The sequence below is a fragment of the Chiloscyllium punctatum genome, chromosome 45, assembly GCF_047496795.1.
Source record: "Chiloscyllium punctatum isolate Juve2018m chromosome 45, sChiPun1.3, whole genome shotgun sequence".
Classification (NCBI taxonomy): Eukaryota; Metazoa; Chordata; class Chondrichthyes; order Orectolobiformes; family Hemiscylliidae; genus Chiloscyllium; species Chiloscyllium punctatum.
In genome coordinates, this window is record NC_092783.1 from 29,567,302 (window position 1) to 29,586,739 (window position 19,438).

Here is a 19,438-nt window from a genome sequence, read left to right on the forward strand (position 1 = left end):
AGTGAAACTGGCTGTTATTCTCGCACAGACTGTAACAGTGAAACTGGCTGTTATTGTAACTCAGACTGTAAGAGTGGGAAATGTCTGTCATTGCAGTACCGATTGTAACAGTGGGACAGTCTGTCATTGCGGTGCAGACTATAACAGTAGGAACCGTTTGTCCTTGCAGCACAGACTGTAATAGTGGGATTGTCTGTCAATACAGCACCGATGGTAACAGTGGGACTGTCTGTCATTGCAGAACAGACTGTAACAGTAGGAACTGTTTGTCATTGCAGCACAGACTGTAACAGTGGGACTGTCTGTCATTGCAGCACAGACTGTAACAGTGGTACTGTCTGTCAATGCAGCACAGACTGTAACAGTAGGAACCGTCTGTCCTTGCAGCACAGACTGTAACAATGCGACTGGCTGTTATTGTTGCACAGACTGTAACAGTGGGACTGTCTGTCATTGCAGCACAGCCTATAACAGTAGCAACCATCTGTCATTGCAGCACAGACTGTAACAGTGGAACTGTCTGTCATTGCAGCACAGAGTGTAACAGTAGGAACTGTCTGTCATTTCAGCACAGACTGTAACAGCGGGACTGCCTATTATTGTAGCACAGACTGTAACAGTGGGACTGCCTGTTATTGTAGCACAGACTGTAACAGTGGGACTGTCTGTCATTGCAGCACAGGCTATAACAGGAGCAACCGTCTGTCATTGCAGCACAGACTGTAACAGTGGTACTGTCTGTCAATGCAGCACAGACTGTAACAGTAGGAACCGTCTGTCCTTGCAGCACAGACTGTAACAATGCGACTGGCTGTTATTTTTGCACAGACTGTAACAGTGGGACTGTCTGTCATTGCAGCACAGGCTATAACAGTAGCAACCATCTGTCATTGCAGCACAGACTGTAACAGTGGAACTGTCTGTCATTGCAGCACAGAGTGTAACAGTAGGAACTGTCTGTCATTTCAGCACAGACTGTAACAGCGGGACTGCCTATTATTGTAGCACAGACTGTAACAGTGGGACTGCCTGTTATTGTAGCACAGACTGTAACAGTGGGACTGTCTGTCATTGCAGCACAGGCTATAACAGGAGCAACCGTCTGTCATTGCAGCACAGACTGTAATAGTGGAACTGTCTGTCATTGCAGCACACACTGTAACAGTAGGAACCGTCTGTCATTGCAGCACCGACTGTAACAGTGGGACTGTCTGTCATTGCAGCACAGACTGTAACAGTGGGACTGTCTGTCATTGCAGCACAGATTGTAACAATGGGAATGTCTGTCATTGCAGCACAGACTGTAACAGTGAAACTGGCTGTTATTCTAGCACAGACTGTAACAGTGAAACTGGCTGTTATTGTAGCTCAGACTGTAAGACTGGGAAATGTCTGTCATTGCAGTACCGATTGTAACAGTGGGACAGTCTGTCATTGCGGTGCAGACTATAACAGTAGGAACCGTTTGTCCTTGCAGCACAGACTGTAATAGTGGGACTGTCTGTCAATACAGCACCGATGGTAACAGTGGGACTGTCTGTCATTGCAGAACAGACTGTAACAGTAGGAACTGTTTGTCATTGCAGCACAGACTGTAACAGTGGGACTGTCTGTCATTGCAGCACAGACTGTAACAGTGGTACTGTCTGTCAATGCAGCACAGACTGTAACAGTAGGAACCGTCTGTCCTTGCAGCACAGACTGTAACAATGCGACTGGCTGTTATTGTTGCACAGACTGTAACAGTGGGAAATGTCTGTCATTGCAGCACCGATTGTAACAGTGGGACAGTCTGTCATTGCTGTGCAGACTGTAACAGTAGGAACCGTTTGTCCTTGCAGCACAGACTGTAATAGTGGGATTGTCTGTCAATACAGCACCGACGGTAACAGTGGGACTGTCTATCATTGCAGCACAGACTGTAACAGTAGGACTGTCTGTTATTCCAGAACAGACTGCAACCGAGGGAACGTTTTGTCATTGCAGCACAGACTGTAACAGTGGGGACTGTCTGTCATTGCAGCACAGACTGTAACAGTGGGAACTGTCTGTAATTGCAGCACAGACTGTAACAGTGGGAGTGTCTGTCATTGAAGCACAGACAGTAACAGTAGGAACTGTCTGTCATTGCAGCACAGACTGTAACAGTAGGAACTGTCTGTCATTGCAGCACAGGCTTTGACAGTCGGAACCATCTGTCATTGCAGCACTGACTGTAATAGTGGGACTGTCTGTCATTATAGCACAGAATGTAACAGTAGGAACCATCTGTCATTGCAGCGCGGACTGTAACAGTAGTAACCGTCTGTTATTGCAGCACAGACTGTAACAGTGGGACTGTCTGTCATTGCAGCACAGACTGTAATAGTGGGACAGGCTGCTATTGTAGCATGGACTGTAACAGTGGGAATGGCTGTTAATCTAGCACAGTCTGTAACAGTGAGACTCTATGTCATTGCAGCACAGACTGTAACAGTAGGAAGTGTTTGTCATTGCAGCACCGACTGTAACAGTGGGACTGTCTGTCATTGCAGCACCGACTGTAACAGTGGGACTGTCTGTCATTGCAGCACAGACTGTAACAGTGGGACTGTCTGTCCTTGCAGCACAGACTGTAACAGTGAAACTGGCTGTTATTCTAGCACAGACTGTAACAGTGAAACTGGCTGTTATTGTAGCTCAGACTGTAAGAGTGGGAAATGTCTGTCATTGCAGTACCGATTGTAACAGTGGGACAGTCTGTCATTGCGGTGCAGACTATAACAGTAGGAACCGTTTGTCCTTGCAGCACAGACTGTAATAGTGGGACTGTCTGTCAATACAGCACCGATGGTAACAGTGGGACTGTCTGTCATTGCACAACAGACTGTAACAGTAGGAACTGTTTGTCATTGCAGCACAGACTGTAACAGTGGGACTGTCTGTCATTGCAGCACAGACTGTAACAGTGGGACTGTCTGTCAATGCAGCACAGACTGTAACAGTAGGAACCGTCTGTCCTTGCAGCACAGACTGTAACAATGCGACTGGCTGTTATTGTTGCACAGACTGTAACAGTGGGACTGTCTGTCATTGCAGCACAGACTGTAACAGTGGGACTGTCTGTCCTTGCAGCACAGACTGTAACAGTAGGAACTGTCTGTCATTGCAGCACAGGCTTTGACAGTCGGAACCATCTGTCATTGCAGCACTGACTGTAATAGTGGGACTGTCTGTCATTATAGCACAGAATGTAACAGTAGGAACCATCTGTCATTGCAGCGCGGACTGTAACAGTAGTAACCGTCTGTTATTGCAGCACAGACTGTAACAGTGGGACTGTCTGTCATTGCAGCACAGACTGTAATAGTGGGACAGGCTGCTATTGTAGCATGGACTGTAACAGTGGGAATGGCTGTTAATCTAGCACAGTCTGTAACAGTGAGACTCTATGTCATTGCAGCACAGACTGTAACAGTAGGAAGTGTTTGTCATTGCAGCACCGACTGTAACAGTGGGACTGTCTGTCATTGCAGCACCGACTGTAACAGTGGGACTGTCTGTCATTGCAGCACAGACTGTAACAGTGGGACTGTCTGTCCTTGCAGCACAGACTGTAACAGTGAAACTGGCTGTTATTCTAGCACAGACTGTAACAGTGAAACTGGCTGTTATTGTAGCTCAGACTGTAAGACTGGGAAATGTCTGTCATTGCAGTACCGATTGTAACAGTGGGACAGTCTGTCATTGCGGTGCAGACTATAACAGTAGGAACCGTTTGTCCTTGCAGCACAGACTGTAATAGTGGGACTGTCTGTCAATACAGCACCGATGGTAACAGTGGGACTGTCTGTCATTGCACAACAGACTGTAACAGTAGGAACTGTTTGTCATTGCAGCACAGACTGTAACAGTGGGACTGTCTGTCATTGCAGCACAGACTGTAACAGTGGGACTGTCTGTCAATGCAGCACAGACTGTAACAGTAGGAACCGTCTGTCCTTGCAGCACAGACTGTAACAATGCGACTGGCTGTTATTGTTGCACAGACTGTAACAGTGGGACTGTCTGTCATTGCAGCACAGGCTATAACAGTAGCAACCGTCTGTCATTGCAGCACAGACTGTAATAGTGGAACTGTCTGTCATTGCAGCACAGAGTGTAACAGTAGGAACTGTCTGTCATTTCAGCACAGACTGTAACAGCGGGACTGCCTGTTATTGTAGCACAGACTGTAACAGTGGGACTGCCTGTTATTGTAGCACAGACTGTAACAGTGGGACTGTCTGTCATTGCAGCACAGGCTATAACAGGAGCAACCGTCTGTCATTGCAGCACAGACTGTAATAGTGGAACTGTCTGTCATTGCAGCACACACTGTAACAGTAGGAACCGTCTGTCATTGCACCACCGACCGTAACAGTGGGACTGTCTGTCATTGCAGCACAGACTGTAACAGTGGGACTGTCTGTCATTGCAGCACAGATTGTAACAATTGGAATGTCTGTCATTGCAGCACAGACTGTAACAGTGAAACTGGCTGTTATTCTAGCACAGACTGTAACAGTGAAACTGGCTGTTATTGTAGCTCAGACTGTAAGACTGGGAAATGTCTGTCATTGCAGTACCGATTGTAACAGTGGGACAGTCTGTCATTGCGGTGCAGACTATAACAGTAGGAACCGTTTGTCCTTGCAGCACAGACTGTAATAGTGGGACTGTCTGTCAATACAGCACCGATGGTAACAGTGGGACTGTCTGTCATTGCAGAACAGACTGTAACAGTGGGAACTGTTTGTCATTGCAGCACAGACTGTAACAGTGGGAACTGTCTGTCAATGCAGCACAGACTGTAACAGTAGGAACCGTCTGTCCTTGCAGCACAGACTGTAACAATGCGACTGGCTGTTATTGTTGCACAGACTGTAACAGTGGGAAATGTCTGTCATTGCAGCACCGATTGTAACAGTGGGACAGTCTGTCATTGCTGTGCAGACTGTAACAGTAGGAACCGTTTGTCCTTGCAGCACAGACTGTAATAGTGGGATTGTCTGTCAATGCAGCACAGACTGTAACAGTAGGAACCGTCTGTCCTTGCAGCACAGACTGTAACTATGCGACTGGCTGTTATTGTTGCACAGACTGTAACAGTGGGACTGTCTGTCATTGCAGCACAGGCTATAACAGTAGCAACCATCTGTCATTGCAGCACAGACTGTAATAGTGGAACTGTGTGTCATTGCAGCACGGAGTGTAACAGTAGGAACTGTCTGTCATTTCAGCACAGACTGTAACAGCGGGACTGCCTGTTATTGTAGCACAGACTGTAACAGTGGGACTGCCTGTTATTGTAGCACAGACTGTAACAGTGGGACTGTCTGTCATTGCAGCACAGGCTATAACAGGAGCAACCGTCTGTCATTGCAGCACAGACTGTAATAGTGGAACTGTCTGTCATTGCAGCACAGACTGTAACAGTGGGAACCGTCTGTCATTGCAGAACCGACTGTAACAGTGGGACTGTCTGTCATTGCAGCACAGATTGTAACAATGGGAATGTCTTTCATTGCAGCACAGACTGTAACAGTGAAACTGGCTGTTATTCTAGCACAGACTGTAACAGTGAAACTGGCTGTTATTGTAGCTCAGACTGTAAGACTGGGAAATGTCTGTCATTGCAGTACCGATTGTAACAGTGGGACAGTCTGTCATTGCGGTGCAGACTATAACAGTAGGAACCGTTTGTCCTTGCAGCACAGACTGTAATAGTGGGATTGTCTGTCAATACAGCACCGATGGTAACAGTGGGACTGTCTGTCATTGCAGAACAGACTGTAACAGTAGGAACTGTTTGTCATTGCAGCACAGACTGTAACAGTGGGACTGTCTGTCATTGCAGCACAGACTGTAACAGTGGTACTGTCTGTCAATGCAGCACAGACTGTAACAGTAGGAACCGTCTGTCCTTGCAGCACAGACTGTAACAATGCGACTGGCTGTTATTGTTGCACAGACTGTAACAGTGGGAAATGTCTGTCATTGCAGCACCGATTGTAACAGTGGGACAGTCTGTCATTGCTGTGCAGACTGTAACAGTAGGAACCGTTTGTCCTTGCAGCACAGACTGTAACAGTGGGTCTGTCTGTCATTGCAGCACAGACTGTAACAGTAGGAACTATCTGTCATTGCAGCACAGACTGTAACAGTAGGAACTGTTTGTCATTGCAGCACAGACTGAAACAGTGGGACTGTCTGTCATTGCAGCACAGACTGTTACAGTAGGAAGTGTTTGTCATTGCAGCACCGACTGTAATGGTGGGACTGTCTGTCATTGCAGCACCGACTGTAACAGTGGGACTGTCTGTCTTTGCAGCACAGACTGTAACAGTGGGACTGTCTGTCCTTGCAGCACAGAGTGTAACAGTGAAACTGGCTGTTATTCTAGCACAGACTGTAACAGTGAAACTGGCTGTTATTGTAGCTCAGACTGTAAGAGTGGGAAATATCTGTCATTGCAGTACCGATTGTAACAGTGGGACAGTCTGTCATTGCGGTGCAGACTATAACAGTAGGAACCGTTTGTCCAGGCAGCACGGACTGTAATAGTGGGACTGTCTGTCAATACAGCACCGATGGTAACAGTGGGACTGTCTGTCATTGCACAACAGACTGTAACAGTAGGAACTGTTTGTCATTGCAGCACAGACTGTAACAGTGGGACTGTCTGTCATTGCAGCACAGACTGTAACAGTGGGACTGTCTGTCAATGCAGCACAGACTGTAACAGTAGGAACCGTCTGTCCTTGCAGCACAGACTGTAACAATGCGACTGGCTGTTATTGTTGCACAGACTGTAACAGTGGGACTGTCTGTCATTGCAGCACAGGCTATAACAGTAGCAACCGTCTGTCATTGCAGCACAGACTGTAATAGTGGAACTGTCTGTCATTGCAGCACAGAGTGTAACAGTAGGAACTGTCTGTCATTTCAGCACAGACTGTAACAGCGGGACTGCCTGTTATTGTAGCACAGACTGTAACAATGGGACTGCCTGTTATTGTAGCACAGACTGTAACAGTGGGACTGTCTGTCCTTGCAGCACAGGCTATAACAGGAGCAACCATCTGTCATTGCAGCACAGACTGTAATAGTGGAACTGTCTGTCATTGCAGCACAGACTGTAACAGTGGGAACTGTCTGTAATTGCAGCACAGACTGTAACAGTGGGAGTGTCTGTCATTGCAGCACAGACAGTAACAGTAGGAACTGTCTGTCATTGCAGCACAGACTGTAACAGTAGGAACTGTCTGTCATTGCAGCACAGACTGTAACAGTGGGACTGCCTGTCATTGCAGTGTGGACTGTAACAGTGGGTCTGGCTATCATTGCAGCACAGGCTGTAACAGTGGAACTGTCTGTCTTTGCAGCACAGGCTTTGACAGTCGGAACCATCTGTCATTGCAGCACTGACTGTAATAGTGGGACTGTCTGTCATTGTAGCACAGAATGTAACAGTAGGAACCATCTGTCATTGCAGCGCGGACTGTAACAGTAGTAACCGTCTGTTATTGCAGCACAGACTGTAACAGTGGGACTGTCTGTCATTGCAGCACAGACTGTAATAGTGGGACAGGCTGCTATTGTAGCATGGACTGTAACAGTGGGAATGGCTGTTAATCTAGCACAGTCTGTAACAGTGAGACTCTATGTCATTGCAGCACAGACTGTAACAGTAGGAAGTGTTTGTCATTGCAGCACCGACTGTAACAGTGGGACTGTCTGTCATTGCAGCACCGACTGTAACAGTGGGACTGTCTGTCATTGCAGCACAGACTGTAACAGTGGGACTGTCTGTCCTTGCAGCACAGACTGTAACAGTGAAACTGGCTGTTATTCTAGCACAGACTGTAACAGTGAAACTGGCTATTATTGTAGCTCAGACTGTAAGAGTGGGAAATGTCTGTCATTGCAGTACCGATTGTAACAGTGGGACAGTCTGTCATTGCGGTGCAGACTATAACAGTAGGAACCGTTTGTCCTTGCAGCACAGACTGTAATAGTGGGACTGTCTGTCAATACAGCACCGATGGTAACAGTGGGACTGTCTGTCATTGCAGAACAGACTGTAACAGTAGGAACTGTTTGTCATTGCAGCACAGACTGTAACAGTGGGACTGTCTGTCATTGCAGCACAGACTGTAACAGTGGGACTGTCTGTCAATGCAGCACAGACTGTAACAGTAGGAACCGTCTGTCCTTGCAGCACAGACTGTAACAATGCGACTGGCTGTTATTGTTGCACAGACTGTAACAGTGAGACTGTCTGTCATTGCAGCACAGGCTATAACAGTAGCAACCGTCTGTCATTGCAGCACAGACTGTAATAGTGGAACTGTCTGTCATTTCAGCACAGAGTGTAACAGTAGGAACTGTCTGTCATTTCAGCACAGACTGTAACAGCGGGACTGCCTGTTATTGTAGCACAGACTGTAACAGTGGGTTGCCTGTTATTGTAGCACAGACTGTAACAGTGGGACTGTCTGTCATTGCAGCACAGGCTATAACAGGAGCAACCGTCTGTCATTGCAGCACAGACTGTAATAGTGGAACTGTCTGTCATTGCAGCACACACTGTAACAGTAGGAACCGTCTGTCATTGCAGCACCGACTGTAACAGTGGGACTGTCTGTCATTGCAGCACAGACTGTAACAGTGGGACTGTCTGTCATTGCAGCACAGATTGTAACAATGGGAATGTCTGTCATTGCAGCACAGACTGTAACAGTGAAACTGGCTGTTATTCTAGCACAGACTGTAACAGTGAAACTGGCTGTTATTGTAGCTCAGACTGTAAGACTGGGAAATGTCTGTCATTGCAGTACCGATTGTAACAGTGGGACAGTCTGTCATTGCGGTTTAGACTATAACAGTAGGAACCATTTGTCCTTGCAGCACAGACTGTAATAGTGGGACTGTCTGTCAATACAGCACCGATGGTAACAGTGGGACTGTCTGTCATTGCAGAACAGACTGTAACAGTGGGAACTATTTGTCATTGCAGCACAGACTGTAACAGTGGGACTGTCTGTCATTGCAGCACAGACTGTAACAGTGGTACTGTCTGTCAATGCAGCACAGACTGTAACAGTAGGAACCGTCTGTCCTTGCAGCACAGACTGTAACAATGCGACTGGCTGTTATTGTTGCACAGACTGTAACAGTGGGAAATGTCTGTCATTGCAGCACCGATTGTAACAGTGGGACAGTCTGTCATTGCTGTGCAGACTGTAACAGTAGGAACCGTTTGTCCTTGCAGCACAGACTGTAATAGTGGGATTGTCTGTCAATACAGCACCGACGGTAACAGTGGGACTGTCTATCATTGCAGCACAGACTGTAACAGTAGGACTGTCTGTTATTCCAGAACAGACTGTAACCGGGGGAATGTTTTGTCATTGCAGCACAGACTGTAACAGTGGGAACTGTCTGTCGTTGCAGCACAGACTGTAACAGTGGGAACTGTCTGTCATTGCAGCACAGACTGTAACAGTGGGAGTGTCTGTCATTGCAGCACAGACTGTAACAGTAGGAACTGTCTGTCATTGCAGCACAGACTGTAACAGTAGGAACTGTCTGTCATTGCAGCACAGACTGTAACAGTGGGACTGCCTGTCATTGCAGTGTAGACTGTAACAGTGGGTCTGGCTATCATTGCAGCACAGGCTGTAACAGTGGAACTGTCTGTCTTTGCAGCACAGTCTTTGACAGTAGGAACCATCTGTCATTGCAGCACTGACTGTAATAGTGGGACTGTCTGTCATTGTAGCACAGAATGTAACAGTAGGAACCATCTGTCATTGCAGCACAGACTGTAACCGTGGGAGTGTCTGTCATTGCAGCACAGACTGTAACAGTGGGACTGTCTGTCATTGCAGCACAGACTGTAATAGTGGGACAGGCTGCTATTGCAGCATGGACTGTAACAGTGGGAATGGCTGTTAATCTAGCACAGTCTGTAACAGTGGGACTCTATGTCATTGCAGCACAGACTGTAACAGTAGGAAGTGTTTGTCATTGCAGCACCGACTGTAACAGTGGGACTGTCTGTCATTGCAGCACCAACTGTAACAGTGGGACTGTCTGTCATTGCAGCACAGACTGTAACAGTGGGACTGTCTGTCATTGCAGCACAGATTGTAACAATGAGAATGTCTGTCATTGCAGCACAGACTGTAACAGTGGGAACTGTCTCTCATTGCAGCACAGACTGTAACAGTGACTCTGGCTATCATTGCAACACAGACTGTAACCGTGGGAACTGTCTGTCATTGCAGCACAGACTGTGACAGTGGGAACTGTCTCTCATTGCAGCACAGACTGTAACAGTGACTCTGGCTATCATTGCAACACAGACTGTAACCGTGGGAACTGTCTGTCATTGCAGCACAGACTGTGACAGTGGGAACTGTCTCTCATTGCAGCACAGACTGTAACAGTGGGAACTGTCTGTCGTTGCAGCACAGACTGTAACAGTGGGAACTGTCTGTCATTGCAGCACAGACTGTAACAGTGGGACTGTCTGTCATTGCAGCATAGACAGTAACAGTGGGACCAGCTGGTATTGTAGCATTGACTGTAACAGTGGGAACTGTCTGTCATTGCAGCACAGTCTGTAACAGTGGGACTGTCTGTCATTGCAGCACAGACTGTAATAGTGGAACTGTCTGTCATTGCAGCACACACTGTAACAGTGGGAACTGTCTGTCATTGCAGCACCGACTGTAATAGTGGGACTGTCTGTCATTGCAGCACAGACTGTAACAGTGGGACTGTTTGTCATTGCAGCACAGATTGTAACAATGGGAATGTCTGTCATTGCAGCACAGACTGTAACAGTGAAACTGGCTGTTATTCTAGCACAGACTGTAACAGTGAAACTGGCTGTTATTGTAGCTCAGACTGTAAGAGTGGGAAATGTCTGTCATTGCAGTACCGATTGTAACAGTGGGACAGTCTGTCATTGCTGTGCAGACTATAACAGTAGGAACCGTTTGTCCTTGCAGCACAGACTGTAATAGTGGGACTGACTGTCAATACAGCACCGACGGTAACAGTGGGACTGTCTGTCATTGCAGCACAGACTGTAACAGTGGGTCTGTCTGTCAGTGCAGCACAGATTGTAACAATGGGAATGTCTGTCATTGCAGCACAGACTGTAACAGTAGGAACTATGTGTCATTGCAGCACAGACTGTAACAGTAGGAACTGTTTGTCATTGCAGCACAGACTGTAACAGTGGGACTGTCTGTCATTGCATCACAGACTGTAACAGTGGGACTGTCTGTCAATGCAGCACAGACTGTAACAGTAGGAACCGTCTGTCCTTGCAGCACAGACTGTAACAATGCGACTGGCTGTTATTGTTGCACAGACTGTAACAGTGGGAAATGTCTGTCATTGCAGCACCGATTGTAACAGTGGGACAGTCTGTCATTGCTGTGCAGACTGTAACATTAGGAACCGTTTGTCCTTGCAGCACAGACTGTAATAGTGGGATTGTCTGTCAATACAGCACCGACGGTAACAGTGGGACTGTCTAACATTGCAGCACAGACTGTAACAGTAGGACTGTCTGTTATTCCAGAACAGAATGTAACCGAGGGAACGTTTTGTCATTGCAGCACAGACTGTAACAGTGGGACTGTGTGTCATTGCAGCACAGACTGTAACAGTGGGAACTGTCTGTAATTGCAGCACAGACTGTAACAGTGGGAGTGTCTGTCATTGCAACACAGAATGTAACAGTGGAACGCTCTGTCATTGCAGTGCAGACTGTAACAGTGGGACTGTCTGTAATTGCAGCACAGACTGTAACAGTGGGAGTGTCTGTCATTGCAGCACAGACTGTAACAGTAGGAACTGTCTGTCATTGCAGCACAGACTGTAACAGTAGGAACTGTCTGTCATTGCAGCACAGACTGTAACAGTGGGACTGCCTGTCATTGCAGTGTAGACTGTAACAGTGGGTCTGGCTATCATTGCAGCACAGGCTATAACAGTGGAACTGTCTGTATTTGCAGCACAGGCTTTGACAGTAGAAACCATCTGTCATTGCAGCACTGACTGTAATAGTGGGATTGTCTGTCATTGTAGCACAGAATGTAACAGTAGAAACCATCTGTCATTGCAGCACAGACTGTAACAGTGGGAGTGTCTGTCATTGCAGCACAGACTGTAACAGTGGGACTGTCTGTCATTGCAGCACAGACTGTAATAGTGGGACTGGCTGCTATTGTAGCATGGACTGTAACAGTGGGAATGGCTGTTATTCTAGCACAGTCTGTAACAGTGGGACTGTCTGTCATTGCAGCACAGATTGTAACAATGAGAATGTCTGTCATTGCAGCACAGACTGTAACAGTAGGAACCGTCTGTCCTTGCAGCACAGACTGTAACAGTGAAACTGGCTGTTATTGTAGCTCAGACTGTAAGAGTGGGAAATGTCTGTCATTGCAGCACCGATTGTAACAGAGGGACAGTCTATCATTGCTGTGCAAACTATCTAAGTAGGAACCGTTTGTCCTTGCAGCACAGACTGTAATAGTGGGACTGTCAGCCAATACAGCACCGACGGTAACAGTGGGACTGTCTGTCATTGCTGTACAGACTGTAACAGTGGGACTGTCTGTCATTTCAGCGCCGACTGTAACAGTGGGACTGTCTGTCATTGCAGCGCAGACTGTAACAGTAGGAATGGTCTGTCATTGCAGCACAGACTGTGACAGTGGGACTGTCTGTCGTTGCAGCACAGACTGTAACAGTAGTAACCGTCTGTCATTGCAGCGCCGACTGTAAGAGTGGGACTGTCTGTTATTGTAGCACAGCCTGTAACCATGGGAACTGTCTGTCATTGCAGCACAGACTGTGACAGTGCGACTGTCTGTCATTGCAGCACAGACTGTAACAGTGGGAACTGTCTCTCATTGCAGCGCAGACTGTAACAGTGACTCTGGCTATTATTGCAACACAGACTGTAACCGTGGGAACTGTCTGTCATTGCAGCACAGACTGTGACAGTGGGAACTGTCTCTCATTGCAGCACAGACTGTAACAGTGACTCTGGCTATCATTGCAACACAGACTGTAACCGTGGGAACTGTCTGTCATTGCAGCACAGACTGTGACAGTGGGAACTGTCTCTCATTGCAGCACAGACTGTAACAGTGACTCTGGCTATCATTGCAACACAGACTGTAACCGTGGGAACTGTCTGTCATTGCAGCACAGACTGTAACAGTGGGAACTGTCTCTCATTGCAGCACAGACTGTAACAGTAGGAACTGTCTGTCATTTCAGCACAGACTGTAACAGCGGGACTGCCTGTTATTGTAGCACAGACTGTAACAGTGGGACTGTCTGTCATTGCAGCATAGACAGTAACAATGGGACCAGCTGGTATTGTAGCATTGACTGTAACAGTGGGAACTGTCTGTCATTGCAGCACAGTCTGTAACAGTGGGACTGCCTGTTATTGTAGCACAGACTGTAACAGTGGGACTGTCTGTCATTGCAGCACAGGCTATAACAGGAGCAACCGTTTGTCCTTGCAGCACAGACTGTAATAGTGGAACTGTCTGTCATTGCAGCACAGACAGTAACAGTAGGAACCGTCTGTCATTGCAGCACAGACTGTAACAGTGGGACTGTCTGTCATTGCAGCACAGGCTATAACAGGAGCAACCATTTGTCCTTGCAGCACAGACTGTAATAGTGGAACTGTCTGTCATTGCACCACAGACTGTAACAGTAGGAACCGTCTGTCATTGCAGCACAGACTGTAACAGTGGGAGTGTCTGTCATTGCAGCACAGACTGTGACAGTGGGAACCGTCTGTCATTGCAGCACAGACTGTAACAGTGGGAACTGTCTGTCATTGCAGCACACACTGTAACAGTAGGAACTGTCTGTCATTTCAGCACAGACTGTAACAGCGGGACTGCCTGTTATTGTAGCACAGACTGTAACAGTGGGACTGTCTGTCATTGCAGCATAGACAGTAACAGTGGGACCAGCTGGTATTGTAGCATTGACTGTAACAGTGGGAACTGTCTGTCATTGCAGCACAGTCTGTAACAGTGGGACTGCCTATTATTGTAGCACAGACTGTAACAGTGGGATTGTCTGTCATTGCAGCACAGGCTATAACAGGAGCAACCGTTTGTCCTTGCAGCACAGACTGTAATAGTGGAACTGTCTGTCATTGCAGCACAGACTGTAACAGTAGGAACCGTCTGTCATTGCAGCACAGACTGTAACAGTGGGACTGCCTGTTATTGTAGCACAGACTGTAACAGTGGGACTGTCTGTCATTGCAGCACAGGCTATAACAGGAGCAACCATTTGTCCTTGCAGCACAGACTGTAATAGTGGAACTGTCTGTCATTGCAGCACAGACTGTAACAGTAGGAACCGTCTGTCATTGCAGCACAGACTGTAACAGTGGGAGTGTTTGTCATTGCAGCACAGACTGTAACAGTAGGAACTGTCTGTCATTTCAGCACAGACTGTAACAGCGGGACTGCCTGTTATTGTAGCACAGACTGTAACAGTGGGACTGTCTGTCATTGCAGCATAGACAGTAACAGTGGGACCAGCTGGTATTGTAGCATTGACTGTAACAGTGGGAACTGTCTGTCATTGCAGCACAGTCTGTAACAGTGGGACTGCCTGTTATTGTAGCACAGACTGTAACAGTGGGACTGTCTGTCATTGCAGCACAGGCTATAACAAGAGCAACCGTTTGTTCTTGCAGCACAGACTGTAATAGTGGAACTGTCTGTCATTGTAGCACAGACTGTAACAGTAAGAACCATCTGTCATTGCAGCACAGACTGTAACAGTGGGAACTGTCTGTCATTGCAGCACAGACTGTAACAGTAGATTAGATTAGATTAGATTAGATTACATTACAGTGTGGAAACAGGCCCTTCAGCCCAACAAGTGCACACCGACCCGCCGAAGCGCAACCCACTCATACCCCTACATTTACCCCTACCTAACACTACGGGTAATTTAGCATGGCCAATTCACCTGACCTGCACATCTTTGGACTGTGGGAGGAAACCGGAGCACCCGGAGGAATCCCACGCAGACACGGGGAGAATGTGCAAACTCCACACAGTCAGTCGCCTGAGGCGAGAATTGAACCTGGGTCTCTGGGGCTGTGAGGCAACAGTGCTAACCACTGTGCCACCGTGCCGCCCACATTGGAACCGTCTATCATTGCAGCACAGACTGTAACAGTGTGACTGTGTCATTGCAACACAGACTCTAACAGTGGGACTGTCTGTCATTGCAGCACAGGCTGTAATAGTGGGACGGGCTGCTATTGTAGTATGGACTGTAACAGTGGGAGCTGTCTGTCATTGCAGCACAGATTGTAACAATGTGACAGTCTGTCTTTGCAATGCAGACTGTTACATTGGGATCGGCTGTGATTGTAGCACAGACTGTAACTGTGGGACCGGCTGTTATTCTAGCACACACTGTAACAGTAGGTACTGTCTGTCATTGCAGTGGAGACTGTAACAGTGGGACCGGCTGTTATTGTAGTGCAGACTGTAACAGTAGGACTGTCTGTCATTGCAGCACAGACTGTAATAGTGGGACTGTCTGTTATTGCAGAACAGACTGTAACAGTGGGAACTTTTTGTCATTGCAGGCCAGACTGTAACAGTGGGAACTGTCTGTCATTGCAGCTCAGACTGTAATAGTGGGACTGTCTGTCATTGCAACACAGAATGTAACAGTGGGATGCTGTGTCATTGCAGTGCAGACTGTAACAGTGGGACTGTCTGTCATTGCTTCACAGACTGTAACAGTGGGAACTGTCTGTAATTGCAGCACAGACTGTAACAGTGGGACTGTCTGTCATTGCAGCACAGACTGTAACAGTAGGAACTGTCTGTCATTGCAGCACAGACTGTAACAGTAGGAACTGCCTGTCATTGCAGCACAGGCTGTAACAGTGGGACTGCCTGTCATTGCAGTGTAGACTGTAACAGTGGGTCTGGCTATCATTGCAGCACAGACTGTAACAGTGGGACTGTCTATCATTGCAGCACAGACTATAGCAGTGGGACTGGATGTAATTGTACTATAGATTGTAACTTGAATTGGCTGTAACTGTGGGAGTGACTGTCACTGTAACTGTAACACTGGCTGCAACTATGTGAGTGACTGTTAAAATTACACTGACAGTAACTGTGAAACTGCCTGAAATTGTATCATACAGTCTAACTGTGTGACTGACTCACATTGACATAAACTATAACTGTAACACTGACTGTAACTATATCCCCGTGGGACTGGCTGTAATTAGTATAGCACTGACTGTAACTGTGGGACTGGCTGTTTTATATCTCAGACTAATTGTTGCCACTATATCACTGTCTGCAACTGGGATTATCTGTCACTGTAACTTTGGCTGTCACTGTAATGGTGTCAGTAATTATAACACTGCTGGTAGCTATAACACTGACTGTCACTCTGGGATTACTGGAAAAGCGCAGCAGGTTAGGCAGCATCCAAGGAGCAGGAGAATCGACGTTTTGGGCATGAGCCCTTCTTCAGGAATGAGAAAAGTGTGCCAAGCAGGTACAGCCAGTCCCACAGTGATACAGTTACAGTCAGTGTTACAGTTATAGTTTATGTTAAAGTGAGTCAGTCCCACAGTTAGAGTGTATGATACAATTTCAGGCAGTTTCACAGTTACTGTCAGTGTAATTTTAACAGTCACTCCCATAGTTGGAGCCAATTTTCCAGTTATAGTGACAGTCACTCCCACAGTTATAGCCAGTTCAAGTTACAATCTATACTACAATTACTGCCAGTTCCATAGTTATAGTCTGTGCAATAATGACAGCCCCCAGTCCCACAGTCACAGTCTGTGATATAGTTACAGCCAATCATAGAGTCATAGAGGTGTATAGCATGGAAACAGACCCTTAGATCCAACTCGCCCATGCCAAGTAGATATCCTCAGTTCATCTAGTCCCAGTTACCAGCATTTGGCCCATATCCCTCCACACCCTTCCGATTTGTCCCTCCGCCCTACCTTTTATCTTAGCCTGCTTGGCACACTTTCCTCATTCCTGAAGAAGGGCTCATGCCCGAAACGTTGATTCTCCAGCTCCTTGGATGCTGCCTGACCTGCCGCGCTTTTCCAGCAACACACTTTCAGCTCTGATCTCCAGCATCTGCAGTCCTCACTTTCTCCTGTCACTGTGAGATTGTCTATCACTGTAACCCTGGCTCCAGTATAATATTGCTAGTAACGATAACATTGTCAGTAACTGTAATACTGCTGGCAACATTGGACGACACTTGTGTGATTGTCACTGTAACACTGGCTGTCACTGTAACATCAGTGTTAATTGTTGACCGTGCACTGGATCATGCTTGCACAGTTTCCAGAGTGTGTGTTGATCAGCAATATGTTGGCATTCTCTTCCAGGTCAGGAGGAGCCTGTGGTACCAAACATGTCTCGAGAGGAGAGTGACGTGCGACGGAGCGACTCAATCATCCCATGTTTCATCTGTATTGAGGTTAGTTTGATTTTAAAAAAACCACCTTGAGCTCTGGGTCCATTTTAATCAATTAGAGAAGCCCTTGCACTTGAAGCCTTTGAAACGACTCTGGATCAGTTGGAATTATATTCAGTACGGTTTTGAAGAATGAGGAGGGAGACTCAGAGAAACTGAACACATTTTAACAGGGACGTAGAACATAGAGCAGTTCAGCACAGGAATAGGCCCTCCGGCCCACGATGTTGTGTCGAACATGACACCAAATTAAACTCATCCCTTCTGCCTGCCCTTGGTCCATATTCCTGCATTCCCTGCTTATCTAAAGTTCCCTTAAACCCCCCAATCATATCTGCCTCCACTCCCACCCCTGGAAGCACATTCCAGAGTCCTACCACTCTCTGTATAAAAATCTTGTTTCTCACATTTCCTTTGAATTCTCCCCTTCTCGCCTTTATGCCTGCCCCCTACTATTAGACATTTGAACTCTGGGAAAAAGATTCATTCAGTCAACCCTATCTATCCATCTCATAACTTTATTGACTTCTATCAAGTCTCCCCTCAGCCTCCACCACTCCAGCGAAAATGACCCAGTTTTTCTAGCCTCTTGTTATAGTTCGGAAGGAGAGGCTAATCCTGACAGCATCCTGGTAAAAGTCTTCTGCACTTTCTGAAGCCTCTACATCCTTCCTGTAATGTGGCAACCAAGATTAAATGCAGTACTCTAAGTTTGGCTTCACAGAAGTCCTTTAAAGTCGCAAATTGACATCCTGACTCTTTTACTCAATTTCTCAAGCAATAAAGGCAACATGCCAGATGGTTTCTTTCCCATCCTATCTACTTGTATGGTCATTTTCATGGAGTGATGGACTTGAACCCCAAAATCCCTCTGTACATCAATGCTTTCGGGGTCCTGCCATTAACTGTGTACTTTTCCTTCACATTTGATCTCCCAAAGTGCAGTACCTCACACGTGCCCGGATTAATTTCCATCTGACATTTATCCGCCCATATCTGCAACTGATCAATATCCCGTTAATGCTTTGACAACCTTCTACACTATCCATAATTCCACCGATCTCCATTGGACGAGACAGGGTAAAAACAGGAAGGATGTTCCTGATTACCGGTGGGAGTTATCACTCAGGAAGAGGAGATTATTGTCGAGGAAAAGAATGAGATATGAGATATTAGACTAGAAAGAATCGAGGTTAGTAAGGAAGAGGTGTTATCAATTCTAGAAGGAGTGTAAGTAGGCAAGTCCCCTGGGCTGATGGGATTTATCCACAAATTCTCTGGGAAGCTAGAGAGGAGGTGTTGGAGACCTTGGCTTTGATCTTTGAGTCGTCATTGTCTATAGGGTTGGTAGAGATGACCCAGGTAATTGTAGACCAGTGATCCTTACATCTGTAGCAGGAAAGGTTTTGAAAAGGGTTATAAGAGATAGGATTTATAATCATCTAGCAAGCAACAATTTGATTGCAGATTGTCAACATGGTTTTGTCAAGAGCAGGTCATGTCTCACAAAACCTCATTGAGTTTTTTGAGAAGGTGATCAAGCATGTGGATGAGGGGAGGGCAGTTGATGTCATGTACATGGACTTCAGTAAAGCCTTCGATAAGGTTCCACATGGTAGGCTGTTGGAGAAAATGCAGAGGTATGGGATTGAGGGTGATTTAGCAGTTTGGATTGGAAACTGGCTTTCTGTAAGAAGGCAGCGAGTGGTGGTTGATGGAAAATATTCAGCCTGGAGTTCGGTTACTAGTGGTGTGCCACAAAGATCTGTTTTGGGACTACTGCTGGTTGTCATTTTTATAAATAACTTAGACGCAGGAATAGGTGGATGGGTTAGTAAGTTGCAGATGACACTAT

General features: G+C 46.8%; 1 protein-coding gene across 6 annotated transcripts in view; it reads left to right on the top strand.

Moving 5' to 3' along the window:
• LOC140467264 (phospholipid phosphatase-related protein type 5-like) overlaps positions 1 to 19,438 on the top strand; it is a 140,541-nt gene that overhangs the window by 95,190 nt on the left and 25,913 nt on the right. For all 6 annotated transcript variants that reach the window (XM_072563515.1, XM_072563519.1, XM_072563516.1 and 3 more), the window contains exon 2: positions 17,495 to 17,586. In XM_072563515.1, the coding sequence (XP_072419616.1) occupies positions 17,521 to 17,586 (66 nt within the window). In that variant the 5' untranslated portion in view covers positions 17,495 to 17,520. The remainder of the gene's footprint in view (positions 1 to 17,494; positions 17,587 to 19,438) is intronic.